Source organism: Gymnoscopelus braueri, assembly GCF_963280865.1.
Source record: "Gymnoscopelus braueri genome assembly, chromosome: 10".
NCBI lineage: Eukaryota > Metazoa > Chordata > Actinopteri > Myctophiformes > Myctophidae > Gymnoscopelus > Gymnoscopelus braueri.
The window spans coordinates 35,357,635-35,379,351 of record NC_137611.1 but is presented as its reverse complement, the minus strand read 5'-3'; the positions used below and the strand labels follow the sequence as shown (position 1 = coordinate 35,379,351).

Here is a 21,717-nt window from a genome sequence, read left to right as displayed (position 1 = left end):
GGTGATGGAGGATGGGGCGCAGGTTGACCTGTGGGGGGGGTTAAACCCCCCCAGCATTAGCCTGCTCTATACTCTGCTAACCAGGCGACAGGAAGCTGCCACGGTACAACTGGGGAGGTGTTCTGCATCAGATCAACTGACACTGGCAAACCCCAGCATCTTTCATCTCTCTCTCTCTCTCTCTGCCTCTTGTCTTGTTTCACGTGCGCGCACACTCACTCACACGCACACGTTCACACGTAAACACATGGGCACATTCAGAGATATAGCAGATATGCACCAAACGCATGCAGTCTCGCACACGCACACACACACGTGCGTGCACGCACAGTCGCGCAAACGCACACACACACACAAAGGCGACAGCAGAGTGGAGTCAGCTGGAGGGTCAACTGACAGAGACACTCTGGCCTTTCAACAGCCATGATCTCTGCTGGACAGGTCAGGACCACACACATACATACATACCCACACCCCCACACACACACACACACACACACACACACACACACACAGTGTTACACGTATGCACACAACGAGGACACCCAAAAACACATGCGTGTGGTCTCTCTCTGCTGTCAAATAGGAGTTTACTCTTGCACATTCCGGTGGTAGATGACACCGATCCATAATAACTACTGTTTACAGCTGCAGGTTGCATGGAATCTCTGTGTCAACTAAGTAACCTCTTTTTAACCTCTCATAACGTTGTGCGTGAAATAAGTAACCACACGCTGTGAGCCTGCCGTGTAGATCGGCAATTCTTTGGCTAAATATTCGCCTATTATTATAGCATGCCCACAATAGGGACGCTATATAGGGCAGGGGTTCCCAAACCTTTCCATGCCAAGGACCCCTGAACTAACCATAGCCTCTGGCTGCAAACCCACCATTGGTTTTAAAGACACCAATAAAAAAAATACTGAAAAGAAATAAATTGTGAAAATAGCAGATCTGAAAGCTTGTGAGCTTGAAGATCACTATTTTCTAATATTTTCTGATCTTTTTGAAAATAATGACGATGATGATTTCATTTTATTTATAAGTATATATCGTCTCTGGAAACCTCATATGTCAAATTCAAAAGCATCAAAAGTAGCAGATCTACAAGCTCAAAACACATCGCTTCGTGCTTTTGAGCTTGCAGATCTGCTTTTGTGTGACGCCGTAGTATGATCAAGTAGGGAATTAATTTATGAAAAAACATGGATATAAGAGGTTTCTGCGTGACAGCGACATATTATTTATATTTTTCTAATCACTTTTCTCTCATTTCCAATTAGCCCCACCCCGCCTGGCGACCCCTGGTGACCCCCACTTCGGGTTCATGTGGTTCAAAGGTATCCGTATTCTGGCAAAACATCTTTCGCAGATCTACAAGCTCAGAATGCGTCACAAAATGTCTATTTTCATTAAAGATACAGCGAAAACAGAAAGGTCTAGAGCAGAGGTCTTCAACAGGGGGTCCGCGACCCCTAGGGGGTCCGCGGAGGTACTGCAGGGGGTCCGCGAAATTGGAGTTTGATTAAACAATATTTTTGTTTGAAAAAAAAAAAAAAGTTTTTCTTTTTTTCCCCCAAAATGTCAAATTGTCTTTAAACATAACATGAATCCATAGCAAACAGATAAATGGAGGCACAATGCACAATAACATGGTATGTTTATACATATTTTGTAGAGAATTTTTATTTTGCACACCTACTGGGGCAGGTGCGTATAGGAGCAGGCAATATAAAACACAATTGTATACATAAATATACAATATATGTGGTAGCCCCCCGGTAGGGGGTCCCTGCTCCATCTCCCCATCAGTTTGGGGGTCCCTGGCCTGAAAAGGTTGAAGACCCCTGGTCTAGAGCCTTGAGGGACTCCGGTCAATACAAGTATAGGCTTTACGTGGTTAACCCATTCAGACCTGAGGCCGATTCTATAAAATGTATTCTAAATCCTAACAGTTTTCTGAAACACTTATGTTGCTATAATATCAGTGGTTCTCAAACGTTGTCATGTCATGATATGTATTTGGCCGCGGACCCCCATCTCAAAATATTTAGTTCCAGGGACCCCCAGAAGCAAAGATTTAAGTTAAAAATGTTCGCTTTAAAAAATATATGTATTCAAAGATTTGCACACATTTTCAAAAATAGCATCTACAGCTTGTATAAGCTCATAGCTTGTATATCTGCTATTTTTGAATAGCCAAAGATTTCAAGATGAAAGCTTTTTGTCATCCACCCATGATGAATGGTGAGTAGTGCACCAAACTGCCACGCCACACGAAAACACAGTTTAATTTGAGTTTCCTACAACGAACTTTGCCAGAATTTTTTTTTTGTTTTTTCAAAGAAAATAAAAAGTGCTTAGGAAGCGAGATACAGCCTTTTTCAGTTTTAGGTTAAACAAAGAGTGGATGGAGCTGTAAATCTTCAGATAGTGATATCTTGGGTTCTGAACACTTTTTTCAAGAAAAAAAAAAAAAAAAAAAAAAACCTTTTTTTCCAATTTTTTTTTTTTTTTTTTTAAACTCGGGATTTCTCGTTCTGGCACTGAGGGTATAACCCAAAAACTCGGGATAACTCGGGGTCTGGCACTGAGAGAGTTAATTAATTAGGCTAGGATAATAAATAATTTGTATAATTACAATTATTAGTACAACAGAGTATCTGCCTGTTAATTCATTCTTCATTCACTCAGAACCACTTGAAGCTTTGAGCCCACAATATTTTGGACTGGATTCGCAATATACGAGGGGGGGGGAAAGCCTGGTATCATTTGTCTCCATCAACAAAATGAGAACCACTGGGCTATGGAATAGATAGAGAGGATATTCTAAGAGATATTTTACCCCACACACATTGATCAGAAAGTCTATACCGTAAACTAATAGGCCTTCTCTTAAAAAGGTAGGGTAAGTGATATTTTTAGGTTAAAACAAAAAGTGCTTTTGATAAAAGCTCTATATTCTGATAGTAATCATTGCTATACAGTAGAGAGTGTGTGTTCAGTGACAGGGCTCTCCCCGTCTCTCCAGCTCTTTAATAAATGGAAAATAAATAAATAATTCAGGTGGGTTGCCAATTTCAGCCAATCAGGAGAGAGTAACCATTTATCAGCTTCAATTTGATCGTGTTCCAGTGTTCATTTCTGTATCCTGTATGACTTCTCTCTCGGGATTGGATAAAAGTTGGCACCGCGAACTGAAAATGCATTTTCAGTTTAATAAAGAGCTGGAGAGGGGCGCCGCTAGCCTAGTGGTTAGGGCGCATACCACATATATTCTCTAATGCGACGACCTTTGCTGTGTGTCACTTCCCGTCTCTCTCTCCTAGTTTCCTGTCTCTCTCTACTGTGTACTATCAATAAAGGCAGAAAAGCCCCCAAAATATCTTATAAATAAATAAAGCGCAGGAGAGACAGGGAGACCCATGTTACTGAACAAACACTCTATATCGATGAGTACTATCAGAATATAGAGATATTTAAAGGGATAGTTCACCACCAAAATTACTTGTTTTCTATCGATTAGTCACCCCATGGAGACTTGAAACAATATCCATGAATTCAAGTCTCCATGGGGTGACTAATTGATAGGAAAAAAATATTTTTTTGGGTGAACTATCCCTTTAACACTTATTTTTTATGACAAAATATCACTTACCCTACCTTTAATAAGGCCTGCCCCACCCGGATATAATGGGGCAATAGTGTGGTAAAAGGGTTTAGGGAGAGTGTCCGATCACTGATCGTTTTGCTTCGGCAAAACCTCAAAACCTAAAAGTTATAAGAAAGGAAACCAGATCAAGCAAAAGTAGTTTACGGTGATTGGCATAGATTAACCGGTGAGCAGCAGCGGTCCACATTAATCTTTAGCTTTGGGGAGTCCTCCTGGCAGAAGGCGAGGAGAAGTGCCAATAATCCCAACCGCCCCCTTAATGAGGAATGTCAGCTGCTCTCTGCAGGACAGAGGTTGCAATGACCAGGTGCAATGCGTACAAACACTCCTTTCTTATAGCGTCGCTGTCGGGCGGAAACCTTGTATGTCCCAAAGCCGTTCCTTTTTTATTATTAATTTGAAGAACATTACAAAAAAAAAAAAAAAAGCCGATCTACAAGCTCACAACGCGTCGTGAAGCGACGCGTTGTGAGCTTGTAGATCAGCTGTTTTCACTACTTTTTGTGCAACACTCTTGTATGATGAAGTAAGGCGTTGATTTACAAAATAAAAACATACACATTTTGAAATATGGAGATATGAGGTTTCCAGGTTTTTGTTAAAAAATATGGACAAAACATCATAATTCTACATATTGTGCCGATTGTTTCACAAATCACAGATTGGGGAAAAGTTTTCGGTCATGAGATTTTATTTTGCTTTAAACCATGTTTCCGCCTGACAGCAACGAAATGTACAATAAAGAAACTGTATTTGCACACTGCCCAAGGCCTCCATCAGCACTTGTTTTCACATAGTTCCTTACATCGCATTTTGGTTCTTGTTTTTAGGGTAGCGTTTTTATGGATTGTCTGTTTTTAACTGTTTATAGCTGATTATCTGTCGTTATTATTTTTGTTTTCAAATAAGACCAGACCATAGACTGTAAAAAGAATGGACAAAGCGAGCCCCGTTGGTTTCTACAGACCGTTAGTCCGCCACATTTCCCATGTGGAACAATAAAGATCTGAACTTAGCTGAAAAGTCACACATTTGATCTACACGGCGGACACTGGACCTGTAACAGCTAACCCCTGGTCTTAAAGTAAGACATGTCCTTAACCCCTTAAACCCCACCGGATTACCCAGGGGTCTGTACTTGGCCCCCTCCTTTTTATCCCTCTAAAATAAAATCTCTTTGCCAAAAATATCCAAGCTTGTAGATCATATATTTATGGTGAAATTCAAGACTATTTATGACTATACACCGAACGTGTCTTTTATTAATCTCTCAAGACAGCAGAATCTGTCAGCACTTACTGCCTTAAACATGCAATATTGTTGTTAGTAGGAATAAACAAAGAAGCACCCGGAAGGAGCCAAACCCAAGTTCCTGTTTAACACAAAAAAGGAGGTTGTGCCTCCATTGGCAAAAACAAAAGCTTTGTTTTTTTTCTTCTTTTTTTTACCGAATGGGTTTCCTGATTGGTCGATTTACGACATGCCAAGAATAGGGATGCTCTGGGTGTGTGTGGTTAAAGTGTAACGCTACTGTATCATGGCTATGCCAGAATCAGGGACCTCACCAAAGGACATTAGAGGAAAAGGTAGAAAGAAAGAGAGGGAAGGGGGGTACCAGAGAGAGGGAAAAGAGGAGGCATGGGTCTAGTCTTCATTCAACCGCATCTCCTGTGTCCCGCTCACATGAAATAGCTTGTGTTGGATCTCTCAGTCCTGCTCTGCCAAAACGCTCTTTGTCTTAACGGCTTCAATGTTTGCGGCGAACAGCTCTAGACACAATTTTCAATCCGAGGCTCTGAAAGCCAGGGTTGCCATGTCCGCTTATTATAAGCGACTTTGGACTTGTTTTTCTGTAAAGTTGCTTGTAAATATTGGTAGTTGCGGGTTGCGTTTTTTTGGGGCTTGTTTTTTAAGTGTAGGTGCTTATTTGGGCTACCTTCCTAATGTTGTTCAAACCAGTGGATCTCAAACTTTTCAAGGACCCCCAAATGTATATGCATCTGTCCGTGGACCCCCATCTGAAAATATTGTGTGCCAGGGACCCCCATTATACAAGATGTGTATTTAAGTTTTTTCATGATTACTTTTGAAAATAGCAGATCTACAAGCTCACAACGTATCGACGTGTCGTGATCGCCTTGTAGATCGGCTATTTTCAAATGGGTGTGTGTGTGCTCATGTGGTCTAGTCGTTTCTTTTGGGCTTGCTGAAAACACGTGCGCCTACTCTTTTAGCCCACGCCGACTCAAGACGCCAGCTGATCAAACCTGGTTGACAATGAAAACGTCAAAGGGACTTAACCCATTAAGACCGGGAACGCATACTGTGTCATTTTAGATTTTTAGCTATAACCATCATTTTATACTTCGGCTATTCAAAAATAGCAGATATACAAGCTCATAGCACGGCACTCGGTGCCGCGCTATGAGCTTGTAGATCTGCTATTTTTTGAAAAAATCTTGAACATTTGTACAAATCTTTGAATATATATATATATTTTTAACACAAATGTTTGTTCCTGGGGGTCCCTGGAACAACATGTTTTGATGGGTAAAACCATCACACCCAAAATGATATGTATTTGGCCGCCGACCCCCCATCTCAAAATATGTTGTTCCAGGGACCACCCAGAAACAAAGATTTGAGTAAAAAAATGTTAGCTTTAAAAAAATATATATATTCAAAGATTTTCACAAATCTTCACTATTAAAAAAAAAAAATAGCAGATCTATAAGCTCTGTGCCACGCTATGAGCTTGTAGATCTGCTATTTTTGAATAGCCCAACGTATAAAATAATAGTTATAGCTAAAAATCTAAAATGACACATATATGCGTTCCCGGATTGAAAGGGTTAAGCAGTCACAGCAAGACAATACAGTCCATGTAAAGCACTCCATTCAGAAGTTAAGCCCTTATGGGGAAAGATGCAAGTTATGATTTGGGGCATATCCATTTTTTCATTGTAACGTCACCGTAGCTGATGACTGAAGCAAACCCCACAGCAATGCGGTTGTTAATCTTTCTCCTGAATATAAGCTAGAGGGGAAAATGACCCACTAAACACACCCAGACTCCACACCGATTCCTGTAAGTATTTTGTTTGATAGGTTACACCAAATCCCTTTGTGGGAGGGTATTTGTGTAAAGTGGCATGCGTGCGTGTGCGCGCATTTGTATCCGTGAGTGTGTGTGTGTGTGTGTGTGTGTGTTTGTATTACTTTACTTGTGAGGACAATGTGTCCCCACAAGCATAGTAAAATGTTTATAAATAGACTTTGCGAGGACCATTTTCCTGGCCCTCACAAGGGAAATAGTTGTTTGTTTTATGGTTTAAAAACTAGATTTAGGGTTGGGGTTAAGAGTTATGACTAATTTATAAATGCAAATTTTGGGCTATTTTCAATGCCATCCTAATGATGTTGACGTCCTCGCAAGTACAGTAATACAAACGTGTGCCTGTGTGTGTGTGTGTGTGTGTGTGTGTGTGTGTGTGTGTGTGTGTGTGTGTGTGTGTGTGTGTGTGTGTGTGTGTGTGTGTGTGTGTGTGTGTGTGACAGTTTGTTTGAGTGATCTCCACACAGGGATTTGGCAGGCTATTGCTCGGGTTCTTCACTCATCACCCTACAGTGTGTGTACGTTGGAGTGTGTGTGTAACTCAATGCCTCTAATCTAGCCGGCTGCTCAAAGGATTAGGAACCCAAGCATTCTCAATGGGAGCATGCTGGAGCTGGTCCCCCTTCTGTGTGTGTGTGTGTGTGTGTGTGTGTGTGTGTGTGTGTGTGTGTGTGTGTGTGTGTGTGTGTGTGTGTGTGTGTGTGTGTGTGTGTGTGTTTTACTATTCTTGTGAGGGCCAAATGTCTCCACAAGTATATATTTTTTTCTTTTCTTTTAGGCTTACAATCAGGAAAAGATTCACGTTGGGGTTAGGATTAGGACTAGGCATTTAGAGGTTAGGGTTTTTGTTATGCCTGATTTCATACGCGCCGAAAATAAATAGCCGACGGACCAGCTCTCAACGTGTTGCGACGTGACGTGTTGTGAGCTTGTAGATCAACTATTTTCGGTTCAAATAAGAGTTAAAAAATCTTTCATAAAATTGCCGTCCAGGCCGGGACAGCTGGCGTAACAGTCTGGGCACCATGGGCTCCGGTGTAGTCTGACAGCCATCGCTGGTTCAAGTCCCGTTTCCGACAATCTTTGCTGCATGTCTCTCCCCATCTCTCTTTCCCTGTTTCCTGTCTGTCTCTAATGAAGACTATAAATAAAGGGCAAAAAGTCCCCAAAAATATCTTTAAAAGAAATTTAAAAAATAATTGCCGTCCTAAAACATTGATGTCCTCACAACTACAGTAACACGAGAGTGAGTGTGTATCTCAACTTAAACATTTACAGTTTGAACTCATATGGCCATGCTAGGTTGTTTATTAAAAGATTCATGTGCAAACATCATATATCCATGTTATGGATGTCAACAAAGCACACAGTATATAGATATTTTACACATCATACTCTGCGCAGTGCGCACACACTTATATGGATATATTTTTAGAAGTAGGACCCATGCACACAGCACCCGCAAGAACCTCAGTATGCTACAGCAGTGATTCTCAAACTTTTCCATGTCAAGGACCCCCAAAATGATATGTATTTGGCCGCAGACCCCAAGGAGCAAAGATTTGAGTAACAAATGTTCGCTTTAAAAAAATATATGTTCAAAATGTTTGCACTAATTTTCACGATTTTTGCTAGGGACCCCCCCCCCCCCCCCAAGGAACCCTGGGGGTCCCCGGACCCCACTTTCAGAACCAATGTGCTACAGTATGATTAATGTCATTTCTTTACCTTCTACTTGCTACTGTTGTTATTCGTGATGATCTCTTTATTGTCGTCACTGCTGCTGAATGTTGAGGAAATTAAACAAATGAATGTAACAAAAAATGTATAACTAAGTGTTTTTACAGTATTAAGGGTACTACGTTGAGTTTTTTTTTTAGCATACGTTTTAAAATCCCCATTATTGGTCCATACACGATATACACTAGCACTACTATACAAATTAAGAAATTGTAGACGAGGGTTGTTAAAATTCCCAATAGAGTAACAGTTGTTGCTGTTAAAAAGTGCTACAACTAAACTTTTTTTATCAATTTTGGAGTCCTGATAAACTTAAAGGAGTAGTTCACCGCCAAAAATGACTTATTTTCTATCAATTACACACCCCATGAAGCATTGAATTCCTGAAGATTTTGTAGTTTTTATCGCATTCATTTTTTATTTATTTTTATACGTTTTTATCCCACGATTTTGTAACCCTATTTTTTTACACCCACTGCCAATTCTCTATGTAATCCTGGGCACTACCTTCCCTCTGCCAACCTAGGGAGGCCAGGGACGAGCTCATGCCTCCTTCAATGCATGAGAGCCAACTGACCTTCTTGTCACCTGACAGGGGAGAGTTTCCCTGGTTAGACGTAGCGCGTGGAAGGAACACGTTATTCCAACCAGTTCCTTTCCCCTCCATAGGCGCCCCGGCTGGCCAGGGGGAGGCAGTATAGTGACCAGGATTACTGCATGTTTTTGTGAGGGTACCTACCCTAGGAGACACGGGGAGAACATGCAAACTCCACACAGAAAGGCCCTTTCGCCAACCCCACCTAGGGTATGGGCACTGATGACGCGGAGGAGAGAACACGCCCCCAGCGCCCACAGCGTCCCCTGCGGGAATCGAACCCAGGACCTTCTAGCTGTGAGGCGACAGCGCTACCGACTGCGCCACCGTGCCCCCTTTTATCGCATTCCTAAGCCAATCATTTGATAACTGCCACTAGAAAATAGGTAATTCTTTGGGTGAACTACTCCTTTAAGCTGGTGCTACTGCTAGTTTATGCTTGGTGTGCTGGAGTAAAATGAGTCGAGCAGTCTTTTCCGTCACTCTGCTGGGCGTTGTTATTTCTTTATTTTTCGGAGCCTCTATTTGATAGATATATGATGGAGAGAGACGGGAAACACAAGAGAGAGAGAGAGAGAGGAGGGGTAGTAACATGTAGCAAATAGTCCAGCCAGCCGGGTATTGAACCGGGGACTCGCCGTCCTGTGTGGTACATGGCTGTGCTCACTTGTCCCATGTGGTACCCCGTCAACGCATTGTGAGCTTGTTAAGATCGTCTATATTTGCTTTTTAGAAAACAGGGCAAAATTGGTTCAACCACTTAACCCATTCAATCCGGGAACGCATCTGTGTCATTTTAGATTTGAGCTATAACCATTATTTTATACTTTGGCTATTCAAAAATAGCAGAACTACAAGCTCGTAGCGTGGCACCGAGTGCCGCGCTATGAGCTTGTAGATCTGCCATTTTTGAAAAATCTTGAACATTTGTGCAAATCTTTGAATACATATATTTTTTCAAGCGAACATTTTTAACTCAAATCTTTGCCTTTGACCTTTGGGGTCGGCAGCCAAATACATATAATTTTGAGGGTCCTTGACATGAAAACGTTTGAGAACCACTGATATAGCAACATACGTTTTTTCAGAAAACTGTTAGGATTCAGAGGACGTTTGTAGTTGCGTTCCAGGCTTGAATGTGTTAAACCCTAGCATCTGTATTGTGGGGAAAGCTTTCGCAAAAAATAGCCGATCGACAAGCTCACAATGCGTTGTGACCATTGTGAGCTTATCGAACGGCTATTTTCAGCGAAAGCTTTCCCCACAACAACAGAAAACAGAAAAGATACCAGTATAGAGCCCTGAGGGACTCGGCTCAACCATACAGGGTTTATAAGTGATTAACACAGTGGTTTTCAACCTTTTCTGGATCAGGGCCCACTTGAAAATCTTTAAAATCTTTAAAACCCTGTGTACATTTTCAGCACATGCTTATTTTAATGATAAATCAATCGATTGTGATCCGGCTTGGATACAACAACGTAGTATAATGGTACTTTAACCACTGGTTTAAGTATGGTTTTTACCTCAAGCAAAGAACGAAAAAGAGCAATCTGCCGTTAACAACCTATCTGCACGTGCACAATCACGCTCACGCACACAACGCTAAATTCCCCCCATGTCCTGTACTGTATGTCATCCAGGGCCCAAAGCCCCTGAATGCTTCCTTCTGGTTGGTTATTATCAATGGTGCGCTCCTTTGACTGGCCGTGCACACACCCGTACAAACACACAAAAACACATACTTGTACATACACTGTGTACGCACGCACATCGCTCTGGGGTGAGTATCACTGGTCCGTTCTATAGACTGGTACACACACACACACACACACACACATATGCACGCAGTGCGTGCATATATGTGTGTGTGTGTGTGTGTGTGTGTGTGTGTGTGTGTGTGTGTGTGCAAACAGATGTGCAGGATGAGTGTAAATGGTGCACAGTTTAAACTGACTGGCAGGAGGCTGGCTATAGGCCCTCCACCATGACCTCATCTGTTTAGAGAAAGAGACGGATGGAGGGAGGGAGGGAGAGAGGGAGCGAGAGAAGGAGAGAAAGAGAAGGATGGATGGATGGAAACATGGAGCGTGGGATGGAAGGTTGAGCAGGCAGCAGGCAGGACAAGACGGGGGTCTGGCGGCAGCGGTGTAGGGAAGATTGTGTGTGTGTGTGTGTGTGTGTGTGTGTGTGCGTGCTACAGTATGTGTGGTGTGTTTTCGGCAGGTGAAATGAGGCACTTCGGCTTCTTCTGCCGTCCAGGGAGGGGAAGGCACGGATCAGTGATGGCGCTGCGGCACACAGGATCTCTCCGTCACTCCCTCTCTCTCTCTAACCCTCCACCCACCCCACCACCACCACTCCATCCATTTATTTCTTTCACGCTCCCTCCATCTCTCCTGACAATCACTATTCTCACTTTGCCTTCTCTCTTTATACTCTCTTAAGCCTGAGTTGTTAATAGCTTTATGCGGGCGTCGCGCACCGAAAATAGACAGGATTGTAGATCTGTGCACATGCTAGTTCTAGTATGACGTGCACTAACCAGATAACACACACTATAATCCAATGGAACACCGTTATTCTTTGTTCTAATCTTTTCATTTCAACGGTTTTGGAAATACACGTTCGACGTGACGAAAGTTAGATACAAAAACATAATAAAAAAAAAACACTTTCAATAGCATTAACATCAAAACTTATGATACTGCTTTGTTGAATACTGGATTCTAATTGGCCAATAGAGGCATCACACCGTCTGTTTACAATTTAGGCATTTAGCAGATGCTCTTAACCAGAGCGACTTATAATAAGCAAGGTAAACACATACTGTACATCAAATGCAGAGACAGTGTCAGTGCCTCAATAAACCAAGAACCTGGCATCAGTCTAAATAATTACTATCAAAATAATAATCTGTAAATTGAAACAGAATACCAGGTAAACAATGAACCTAGCATTTGTCTAATAATAACATGCTATAACCTACTAAATCTATCTCTAAATCTGTTATTTCCTAGACCTGCAAGAAATCAGTTATTTCCCGATAGCTGTTCTCAATAACAGACTGGTGTTCAGCCCGTGTTTCTTGCGCTGCAATGGAAGCGGAAGCTGTGTAACCGTGTAATAAGCGTGATAATGTACAGTGAGGCTGTAGTTATTGGAAAATAAACCTTGACCTGCCGGTGGGTTTATTTTCCAATAATGACCGCCTCACTGTACACTATCCCTTACTTTAAAAAAAAAAGAAAAAGGAGAATACCAAATAAAAAACAAATGACCTCACTGAAAGTAAGCAAAGCTGTTGTGCAGATGGGAGCAGATTGAGTTTTCCTGGCATCGCCTCTCAAGCTGCACCCCTGGTTGACCACTGTTCCACTGCTAGGATATTCTATAGCAGTGAATCTTAACTGTTAATGTAACCCCGACAGTGTACAAATGGAACCACATCATTGCTGTAAGGGTCATTTCGGTTCCATTTGCACACTCCATTAGTTACAGACTCTTTTAGGGTCCACGTCATTCAACCGGGGACCTGGCTACGTAAATGGCTACACCACTACCTACTGATACGTCTGGGGAAATCTAAATTCAATGAAAAGGACTTGGACACCATAGAAAACCCCACACCACAAACCCACACCCACTGCTTTGAAAACCAATCCTGATAACATCTCACCATGACCTGATGAAAATGCACTGACATTCATCCATGTCCTTCTTCCTTCATATCTACTAGTCCTCCTGCTCCTCAGATGCACCGGCCCAGCCTGAACTTGGCGTGCCGCGCTATGAGCTTGTAGATCTGCTATTTTTGAAAAATCTTGAACATTTGTGCAAATCATTGAATTTCTTTTTTTACAAGCGAACACTTGTAAAATATTTTTTTTCAGGGACCCCCCAGAAGCAAAGATTTGAGTTACAAATGTTCACTTTCAAAAATATATATTCAAAGATTTGCACACATTTTCCCGATTTTTCAAAAATAGCAGATCTACAAGCTCATAGCGCGGCACTCGGTGCCGTGCTATGAGCTTGTATATCTGCTATTTTTTAATAGCCAAAAAAACGCTATTAACGCCCTCAACAATCCCTGAGAGTCCCCGAAACCCCACATTAAGAGCCAGTGTTCTACAATAGGTATTTATACGCAGTCTGGTGCGTTGTTTTGTTTTGTTTTTAATTTGATGGACAAGGAAAGCACATCCAATTTGGTGTGCACTGGTCTGCGTCATCCAAAAGAAATCGCACCCTTTCCCCATGGCACGTATCCTTCCAAAATGGCAAGTGATCAGTTCCAGCTGATGATGCGTTTTCACCATGTCAAATACTTCATAGATTATTATGATTATCTTTTGATTGAACCGATATTAGAGCACTGGTGGTGATTCATTCACCACAATTTCCAGCCGTGTTCAACTTGGAATAAACACCATTGGGGGAAAAAAAGGTTAGTTTATCATACAACATGGAGTGTTCAGAAACCCCCCAAAAACTAAGCCTGTCATAAGTAATTTTGTCAAAAATGTAATAATGTGAGTATACTGGGCTTATCTTTTTAATTTATTGCTCAGTCAGTTTTTAACGCCTCTAAAAAATGCAGGGCTCTAGCTTGCTTTGGCTGAAATAATGCCGTGGTTTCCCTGTGGTTCTCTGAGGTCATATTTTTTTACAGTATGGAACACCATATTTGGGAAAGGCTGATGGGTGTATTCGGTGGGACTGGGTGTGAGATCATGAATTCATAACATGTGAAAAACGTTCACACAAAAATGAATATTCGCAATATGTGAACAATATGAAGGGATTTACTTCCTTGGCCTACTGGCAGCATTCATAAGAAATGTGGCGCTGATCAGTCCAGCGATGGGAAGTCCATTCATCTCGTGAATCCAATGATTCGTGAGATTAATGAATTATCCCCGGACACACGGACAGACAGCCGGACACACACTAACGCTCTACATGATGGCTTTCTTCCTAGGTGCCGTATTACAGTACTTACCATTGCAACCACTTGCCCGATGGCAGTGCCCAGTGGGCACGGGCCTACTTGAAAAATACTCGGGAAGTTGGGAACGATGCAAGTTAGAAATGCATGCCCCACCTGTCTATCTGTTTCCCATTCATGCTCATGTATGAAGATGGCTGTGTCTGTCTGTCTGTCTGTCTGTCTGTCTGTCTGTCTGTCTGTCTGTCTGTCCCTTTTATGCCCATATATGTAGTTCCGTGTCAGGAATGCCCAAATATGGAGTTCAGGCCAGTCTATCATGTACTATGACGTCATATTAATGACATCAGGTATTCCATATATGGGCTTTTGCGGATATATCGATATTTTTCAGAGAGCCGCTGAACCGACCGACTTCTCACCCACATGGGTCAAGTCGATCGGTTTGTTCTCAAGATCACACACACATAGATTTCATTAATATATGTATATAGATAGATGTTTGGGGGGGGGTTTCGTGCGAAGATATTGGACTCTGTGTGCAAGGGCCTTATCTGCCTGAGACTGTCTGGAATTCCTGTACCGGCATACACTTCAGGGATTCATTTTTAAAGGGGCACCAACATCAAACAAGCCAAACATCTTATCCACTAGCCCATTGGTTCCCAAACTTTTTAAGCTGAGATCCAAAAGATTATTTCGTTGTCTCCCCGGGACCCAAACTTGCATTGCGACGTGGTGTGAGCTTGTAGATCAGCTATTTTCACTACAGTTCTTAAAATACTTTTTCAATTTATGGATAATTCACTTATTTTGAACACTTCTGAAATTCTTGTGAAATATTGGACTTTTTTTATTTTTTGAAATCTTTTGAAATAATGATTTACTCACAACCCATAAATATCGTTACATGACCCAAACATGGGTCTCAGTGACCCAGTGTTTGGGAACAACACTAGCCTAACGGGGAATCCCCCCTTTGGCCGGGGCAGATTTAACCCATTCAATCTCTGTAATTTTAGATTCCTTTGGCTATTCAAAAATAGCAGATATACAAGCGCAGCACTGAGTGACGCATTATGAGCTTATTAGATCTGCTATTTTTTTTTAAACGTGAAAGGTTGTGCAAATCTTTGAATATATATATTTTTAAACTGAACATTTGTTTCTCAAATCATTGCTTCTGGGGGGCCCTGGAACAAAATATTTTACAAATGTTCGCTTTAAAAAGATATGCACAAATGTTCACGATCTTTCACACAGAGATAGCCAAAGAAATCTAAAATGACAGAGATGCGTTCCCGGATTGAATGGGTTAAGCTTTTGGTCTTCAGACCCTGCTACACACACACACACACACACACACACACCTTGATCTTCTGCTGGATGTGCCGCAGAGCGTCTGCGGTGCCCATGTCTGCGTCGTCCTGGATGCACACCACGTCCAGCTTCATCTTTACGTCCAGCTTCATCTTGGGGTCTGTGCTCAGCATCTTCTGCACCTCCTTAGTGGTGATTACTATCACCTCTGGAGAGACCACAAGAAAAAACATTAACCACATGAGCACTGAGTGCCACGCTATGAGCTTGTAGATCTACTAATTTGTTTTCTAAAGTGAACATTTGTAACTCAAAATCTTTGCTTCTGGATGATTCTACAAAAGGCTTCTAAAGTCTAACAGTTTAAAAATAAATAAAAAAAACTTATGTTGCTATAATATCAGTGGTTCTCAAACTTTTTTTCAATTCACTTTTTTTCTCCCAAAATAAAAAAAAATCTCTGCGGACGCCCCCCCCCCCCCACCATCTCAAAATATGATGTTCCAGGGACCTCCAGAAGCAAAGATTTAAGTTAAAAACATATATATATATATATGTTTTTTGTTGTTGTTGTTTTTTTAATTTGCACACATTTTCATGATTTCTTAGATAGAAATCTAAAAATTACAGAGATGCGTTCCTGGATTGAATGGGTTAATAAAAAATATGAATTTGAAATCTTGTTTGACATTACCAAACCTGCCTATCGATGATGATCACAGCAGGCAGGTTTCTGAACAGTCCAAAGCCCTCCACTCACAGTGAGTAGACGTGGCATCTTATAACAAACTTTAGTAAGGACCACTTACATGAACATAATGTGAAGTGGAGATTGTAGATTGGCTATTTTCGACAAAGAGATTTGGAGTAGAGGGAAAAAGGAGGGGACCAAATATAGACCCCTGGGGACCCCGGGCCAATGAAGTATATAGGGTTTAGTTAACCAATCTGTATGGTAGAGTAACAGTATGATCAGCACATCTGCAGTGGTTGGATAAGGCCTCCTACTCGTCACAATGAGACATTTAGACCCTGGTGTTGGGATAGGACACCTACTGGTTGACAAGTAGTACTGCCTGAAGCTCATAAACCAATATCTCCCCTGACTAAGGAGGGGGGGGATTCCCCCTTGTATATGAGTGGTAAATATTTGGTTTCCCACGTGGGAGACCCGAGTTCCTAAAACGTATGGATTGTAGATTGAACACATGTGTGCCCAGCAGTGACAGAGCTATCAGAGAAACAAATGCAAAAATGAGGGAGACTAGCATATTTGGCAAAGCTGATAATGAAGCCAAGCTGCTAATAAAAACATACTGAATGTGTACTGTTGCTGTGCATTTACAAAATGGCACAGAGCTCGTTGTAAAGTGCACACTGGGTAAAGCCACTCTTTTTTTTGACTAGATGCAATGTAGCCACAATCCTACGTCATCAGAACATACAAAACAAAAAATACTCAGTGTAAGTGTCAACTTAACTTAACCCTTACAGGTCCATTTGGTTACATTTGTTCACTCGCAGAGTTACAAATGGATACAATTTTATGCTGAGAAGAAGTTTACTGTGTAGACCAGCCTTTCATTATGTTGGCACTGGCATTACCTCTCCAAAAATGGCCAAAACATTTAACAAATCCAAAAAAGAAAAAACAGCAAAAAAGAAAACTGCTTTAATTACCCTTGTCTGTATAAAAATGTGTCTCCTCCTGGGCATTTAGCTCACTATGGCTGTGTCAGCCTTGTAAAATCTAATTGCAGGGCTTTGGCTAGTTGGCTGCACACAGTAAACTGCTGGCCACACATGATGATAATGTATAGGAAGGTAGCTTTTCTTTAGGTCTAGGCGGACCTACGGGCTGCTCTAATAAACAGTCCTGTTTACTGGCAAGCAAGCCCATTGTATCAAATCCCTTTACAGGCCAGTCATTTGTGGACCGAATGCTCATTGTGCTATTATTACATGATTTAGACTGGGGTGTAAATCCACACGCACACGCACGCACACGCACACACACGCACGCGCGCACACACGCACACACGCACACACACACACACAACGCCTCAACAGTCTAATTGACAGGGGCACCGAGCTACTCAATTCCTTCCAAATGTACCTCCAGAGAGAAAAGAAAATGGACACAAATGGTCCCTCAGGCGATATAGGCCTTACCTATCACTGAGAAGTTTCAGTACCACTGACACGAAGAACAAAGACAATTTGGCAACCACACAACACCAAACTACTGAATCAAACCCAGAAAATATTACAGATGGAATGAAGAGAGAGATACGGAGAGATACGGAGAGAGAGAGGAAGAGAGAGAGAGAAACAGAGAGACAGACAGTCGAGAGTGAATAAGTAATAGAGGTAGTAGTAGTATTGATGGCATTGTATTATGAAGCAAAGGCCGTATCAACGAATTAATAGTTGAGAAGCATTTTTTTTTTGGCTCAATTAGTGTGATTAACCAGTTAAGCCCTATTTTATAATGTCCTCTCTGCCAGGTGGAAACTGGAAACCTCATTCAGTATCTCCAAAACTCCATACTTTTCAGATTTCAAATTCAAAAATAGTAAAAGTAGCAGATCGCTTCGCGCCACGTTTCGAGCTTGAAGATCTGCAATTTTTTATGCTATTGTGTGACACTGTAGTATGATCAAGTAGGGCATTAATTTACGAAAAAACTAAAAGTTAGAATAAGGAGACAAGAGGTTTCTGTCCAACAGCAACGATATGTTGTACAACAGTGTCGTGCAAAAACAGCGAAAATACAGAGGCAGTAGATCTCCTATTTTCTGTATTTTTGAAAATCAATAATTGTATCAAAATCAAAAACTTTTTTACAAGCGACTAAACTGATTAGTTGGATTAACTCTTGCACCCTTATAAAAGGCTGTCACCTTCAAAGCCCACTCTCTCCAGAAGGTTCAGGGGGTACCAGATGAGAGGCTTGTTGCCCACCGGCAGCAGAGGTTTGGGGGTGTTGTAGGTCAGGTCCATCATCCTGGAACCCCCACCTGCTGCCATCAACACCGCCTGGAGCTCCATGACGTCTGTCTGCTGAGAGAGGGGAGGGCGAGACAGAGAGGGAGAGAGAGATACGGAGAAACAGAGGGGGGAGAGGGAATGACAAGAGAGACAGATGAGAGACAGACAGATGGGGTTACAGAGAGACAGAGATGGAGAGAGACAGAGGGAGAAGAGACAGACAGAGAGAGATGGAGAGAAAGACGGAGAGAGACAGAGGGAGAAGGGGGGGGGTAGAGACAGAGACAGACAGAGAGATGCGAGACAGAGAGAGAGACGGAGAAAGACAGAGATATGGGGAGACAGAGAGACAGAGATGGAGAGAGACAGAGGGAGAAGAGGGGGGGGCAGAGGGAGAGAGGGACAGACAGAGAGATGAGAGACAGAGAGAGAGATGGAGAGAAAGATGGGGAGAGACAGAGGGAGAGAGAGAGAGAGTGTGTGCTCTTAAATACCAAAAGCATTGGCTACTCAATAGTAATACTACACAGTAAAATGAAATCCTCAGTGTTCATTTATCCATTTGTAACTCTGAAAGTGTGCTAATTGTTAATTAGCACAACATTAGAGTGCTGTAAATCACAATCTGCTGAATGACTATATCATAACAGCATATTGAATGACTATTACAACAGAATAGAAGGACTATAATATATTATTATAGCAGCTTGTTGCATGAATACATTTCATGTTGTTTAATGTAGTTCTAATACAATGACTATATTATAACAGCATATTGAATGACTATTATAACAGAATAGAATGACTATATTGTATCATTATAGCAGCATATATGGCATGACTACATGTTGTGTAGTTTAATGTAGTTCTAATATAGTGATTATATTAGAACAGCATATTGAATGACTATATTGTACTATTATGGTACCATATTGCGTACTGTAGTTCTAAAATAATGATTATATTAGAACAACATATTCAATGACTATTACAACAGTATAGAATGGCTATTACATTATTATTATAGCAGCATATTGCATGAGTGAGTACATTTCATGTAGTTTAATGTAGTTCTAATATAATTACTATATTAGAACATCCTATTGAATGAAGTATAACATGATATTGAATGACTATATGACCATAACCTACCTGTCAACGTGCAGAGATCCTCTGATCACTTGTTGTCAGTGAATAATGATGACAGCGCTGCTGGTCGCATGTACTTTGTGTTGTTAGCACTTATGCTAACGAGTAGCACTTGAACGGCAGCCGCTGCTTCGACAAACAGGAGATGGAGAGCCAGCAGCAGGGTTTCTATGCGAGACACGCACGCCCTGGAATATACGGTAAGGAAATATATTCTGTTATTGTTTAGTTATTTAGGTATAAGTCCATATGCAACAGGCGACCGTTAGCATGTATGATGACACCTGTGTGAGTCCCGTGAAAGAAGTCCGTGCAGGAACCTCAGCTCCGCTTCGTCCCAAATGATGGTTCCTTCTAGTATCAGCGTTCTTTCTACATCTAAAGTAAGGTTTCATCAGTGGTGTAAAGTAACTAAGTACATTTACTAAAAGTACTGTGATTAAGTACAATTTTGAGGCATGTTTACTTTACTTGAGTATTTCCAATGTTCTGTACTTTATACTTCTATACTCCACTTCATCTCAGAGACAAATATTATAATTTTACTCCACTACAATTATTTGAACACTTTTTAGTTACTAGTTACTTTTTATATTTGGATTATTATTACAAAACATACATTAACAACTTCAGCTCAGTATACATTTTGGCCATTTGAAAATAGCCGATCTAAGCTCACAACGCATCGCATCGCGACGTGTTGTGAGCTTGTAGATCTGTTATTTTCAAAAGATTTGTAAACATTTTATACACTTGAAACCTGTGTAATGAGACATTCTGCATGATGAGTACGTTTGTTTTTAGTACTTTAGTTTATTTTGATCCCAATACTTTTGTACTTTTACTCAAGTACATTTTGAATTCTGGACTTGTACTTGTAACAGAGTATTTTTTCATTGCAGTATTGATACTTTTACTTACGTAAAAAATGTGAGTACTTTTTCCACCACTGAATAAGGTTTCATGGGGTGTAAGAATAGGATAGAATAGAATAGAATAGAATAGAATAGTCTTAAATATATTAAGTGGAGACTGAGTAGTCAGTCACCTTTTGTATTGTCTCAAAAAGATAATGTATTGTCCTCTCTTCATGACTGGTTTCCCCAAAAATAATTGAGAGTTTGTTAACCCTTTGATGCACAAGCTAGATGCAAACTCCTTCGAAGATGACCCATAATATTCATTTCCAATATTGTTTTTTGCTATGTCATTTAAAATTATTGTAGCCGATTTAATAATTGATTATTCCAGGTATTCATTAGATATCTATTTCATTTTTTTTTTGCATACCGATGTTGTGCATCAAATGGTTAAATGAAGATACTTTGGAAACACGTTGAAGCTTCAGAAACAGGCGTTTTTGTATCTCTCTCTCTCACACACACACACACACACACACACACACACATACATGCACACGCACGCACACATGCACACTATCTTTCTGCATTCTCTCACTCACAAACACATACTGTACAAATACACACATGAACATGATTACTTGTTCTTGTGTTTTGTTTCTTAGATTTGTTTTTTCTCAACCACAAATGTGAAGAATGTGATTTAGTGTAGATAGCATGTTGTTTAGACAGATGCTAGGTTCATTGTTTATGGCATCCAAGCTTCTTTGAGGGACTACATTGTTCTCTCGGCACTCTACTTATGGGACTTATGTTTATTGACTAGAGAGCATGCTCTGCCTTTTCAGATTTCACTCTTGTAAGTTGCTCTGGATAAATTGCAGCATGCCTGTGGCCATGTGCATGCATGTACTGTACTGTGGAAAGCTAGGGCAGTGGTTCTCAAACCTTTTCATGTCAAGGACCCCCAAATTGATATGTAGCAGAGGACCCCCATATGAACATTTGTGCCAGGGACCCCCAGAAGAGAAGATTTGTGTAAAATAAATTCTTAAAACTTTTAAGATTTGAAAAGAAATGTTCAAAATAGCAGATATACAAGCTAAGCTTGTTTATCTGACATTTTTTGAATAGCCAACGTATAAAATATGGAAAAAGTGGTTAAAATGATTGTGATGCTGTATCAACAAATTTAGCTGGGGACCCCCTGGAACCCTCCCCCCCAAAGGACCCCTGGAAGTGGAAGAAGATGCACACTAAAACGGGTCAGTTAGCATGTTAAAGTCCCTATAATAAAAGGTTTAGGGAAAACCTCACTAATCT

The 21,717-nt window shown here is 41.1% G+C and overlaps 1 protein-coding gene across 2 annotated transcripts in view; it reads right to left on the bottom strand.

Annotated features, from left to right (window-relative positions):
- Positions 1 to 19,848, bottom strand: part of eif2b3 (eukaryotic translation initiation factor 2B, subunit 3 gamma) — a 69,746-nt gene extending 49,898 nt beyond the window's left edge. Inside the window, exons 1-3 of one of the 2 annotated variants that reach the window (XM_080439489.1) lie at positions 19,538 to 19,848; positions 18,298 to 18,457; positions 15,445 to 15,602 (exon numbers count right to left, since the gene is read on the bottom strand). In XM_080439489.1, coding sequence (XP_080295615.1) covers positions 15,445 to 15,602; positions 18,298 to 18,445 — 306 coding nt within the window. In that variant the 5' untranslated portion in view covers positions 18,446 to 18,457; positions 19,538 to 19,848. The remainder of the gene's footprint in view (positions 1 to 15,444; positions 15,603 to 18,297; positions 18,458 to 19,537) is intronic. The other variant, XM_080439490.1, reaches the window with a different exon arrangement.
- Positions 19,849 to 21,717: the final 1,869 nt, after the last annotated feature.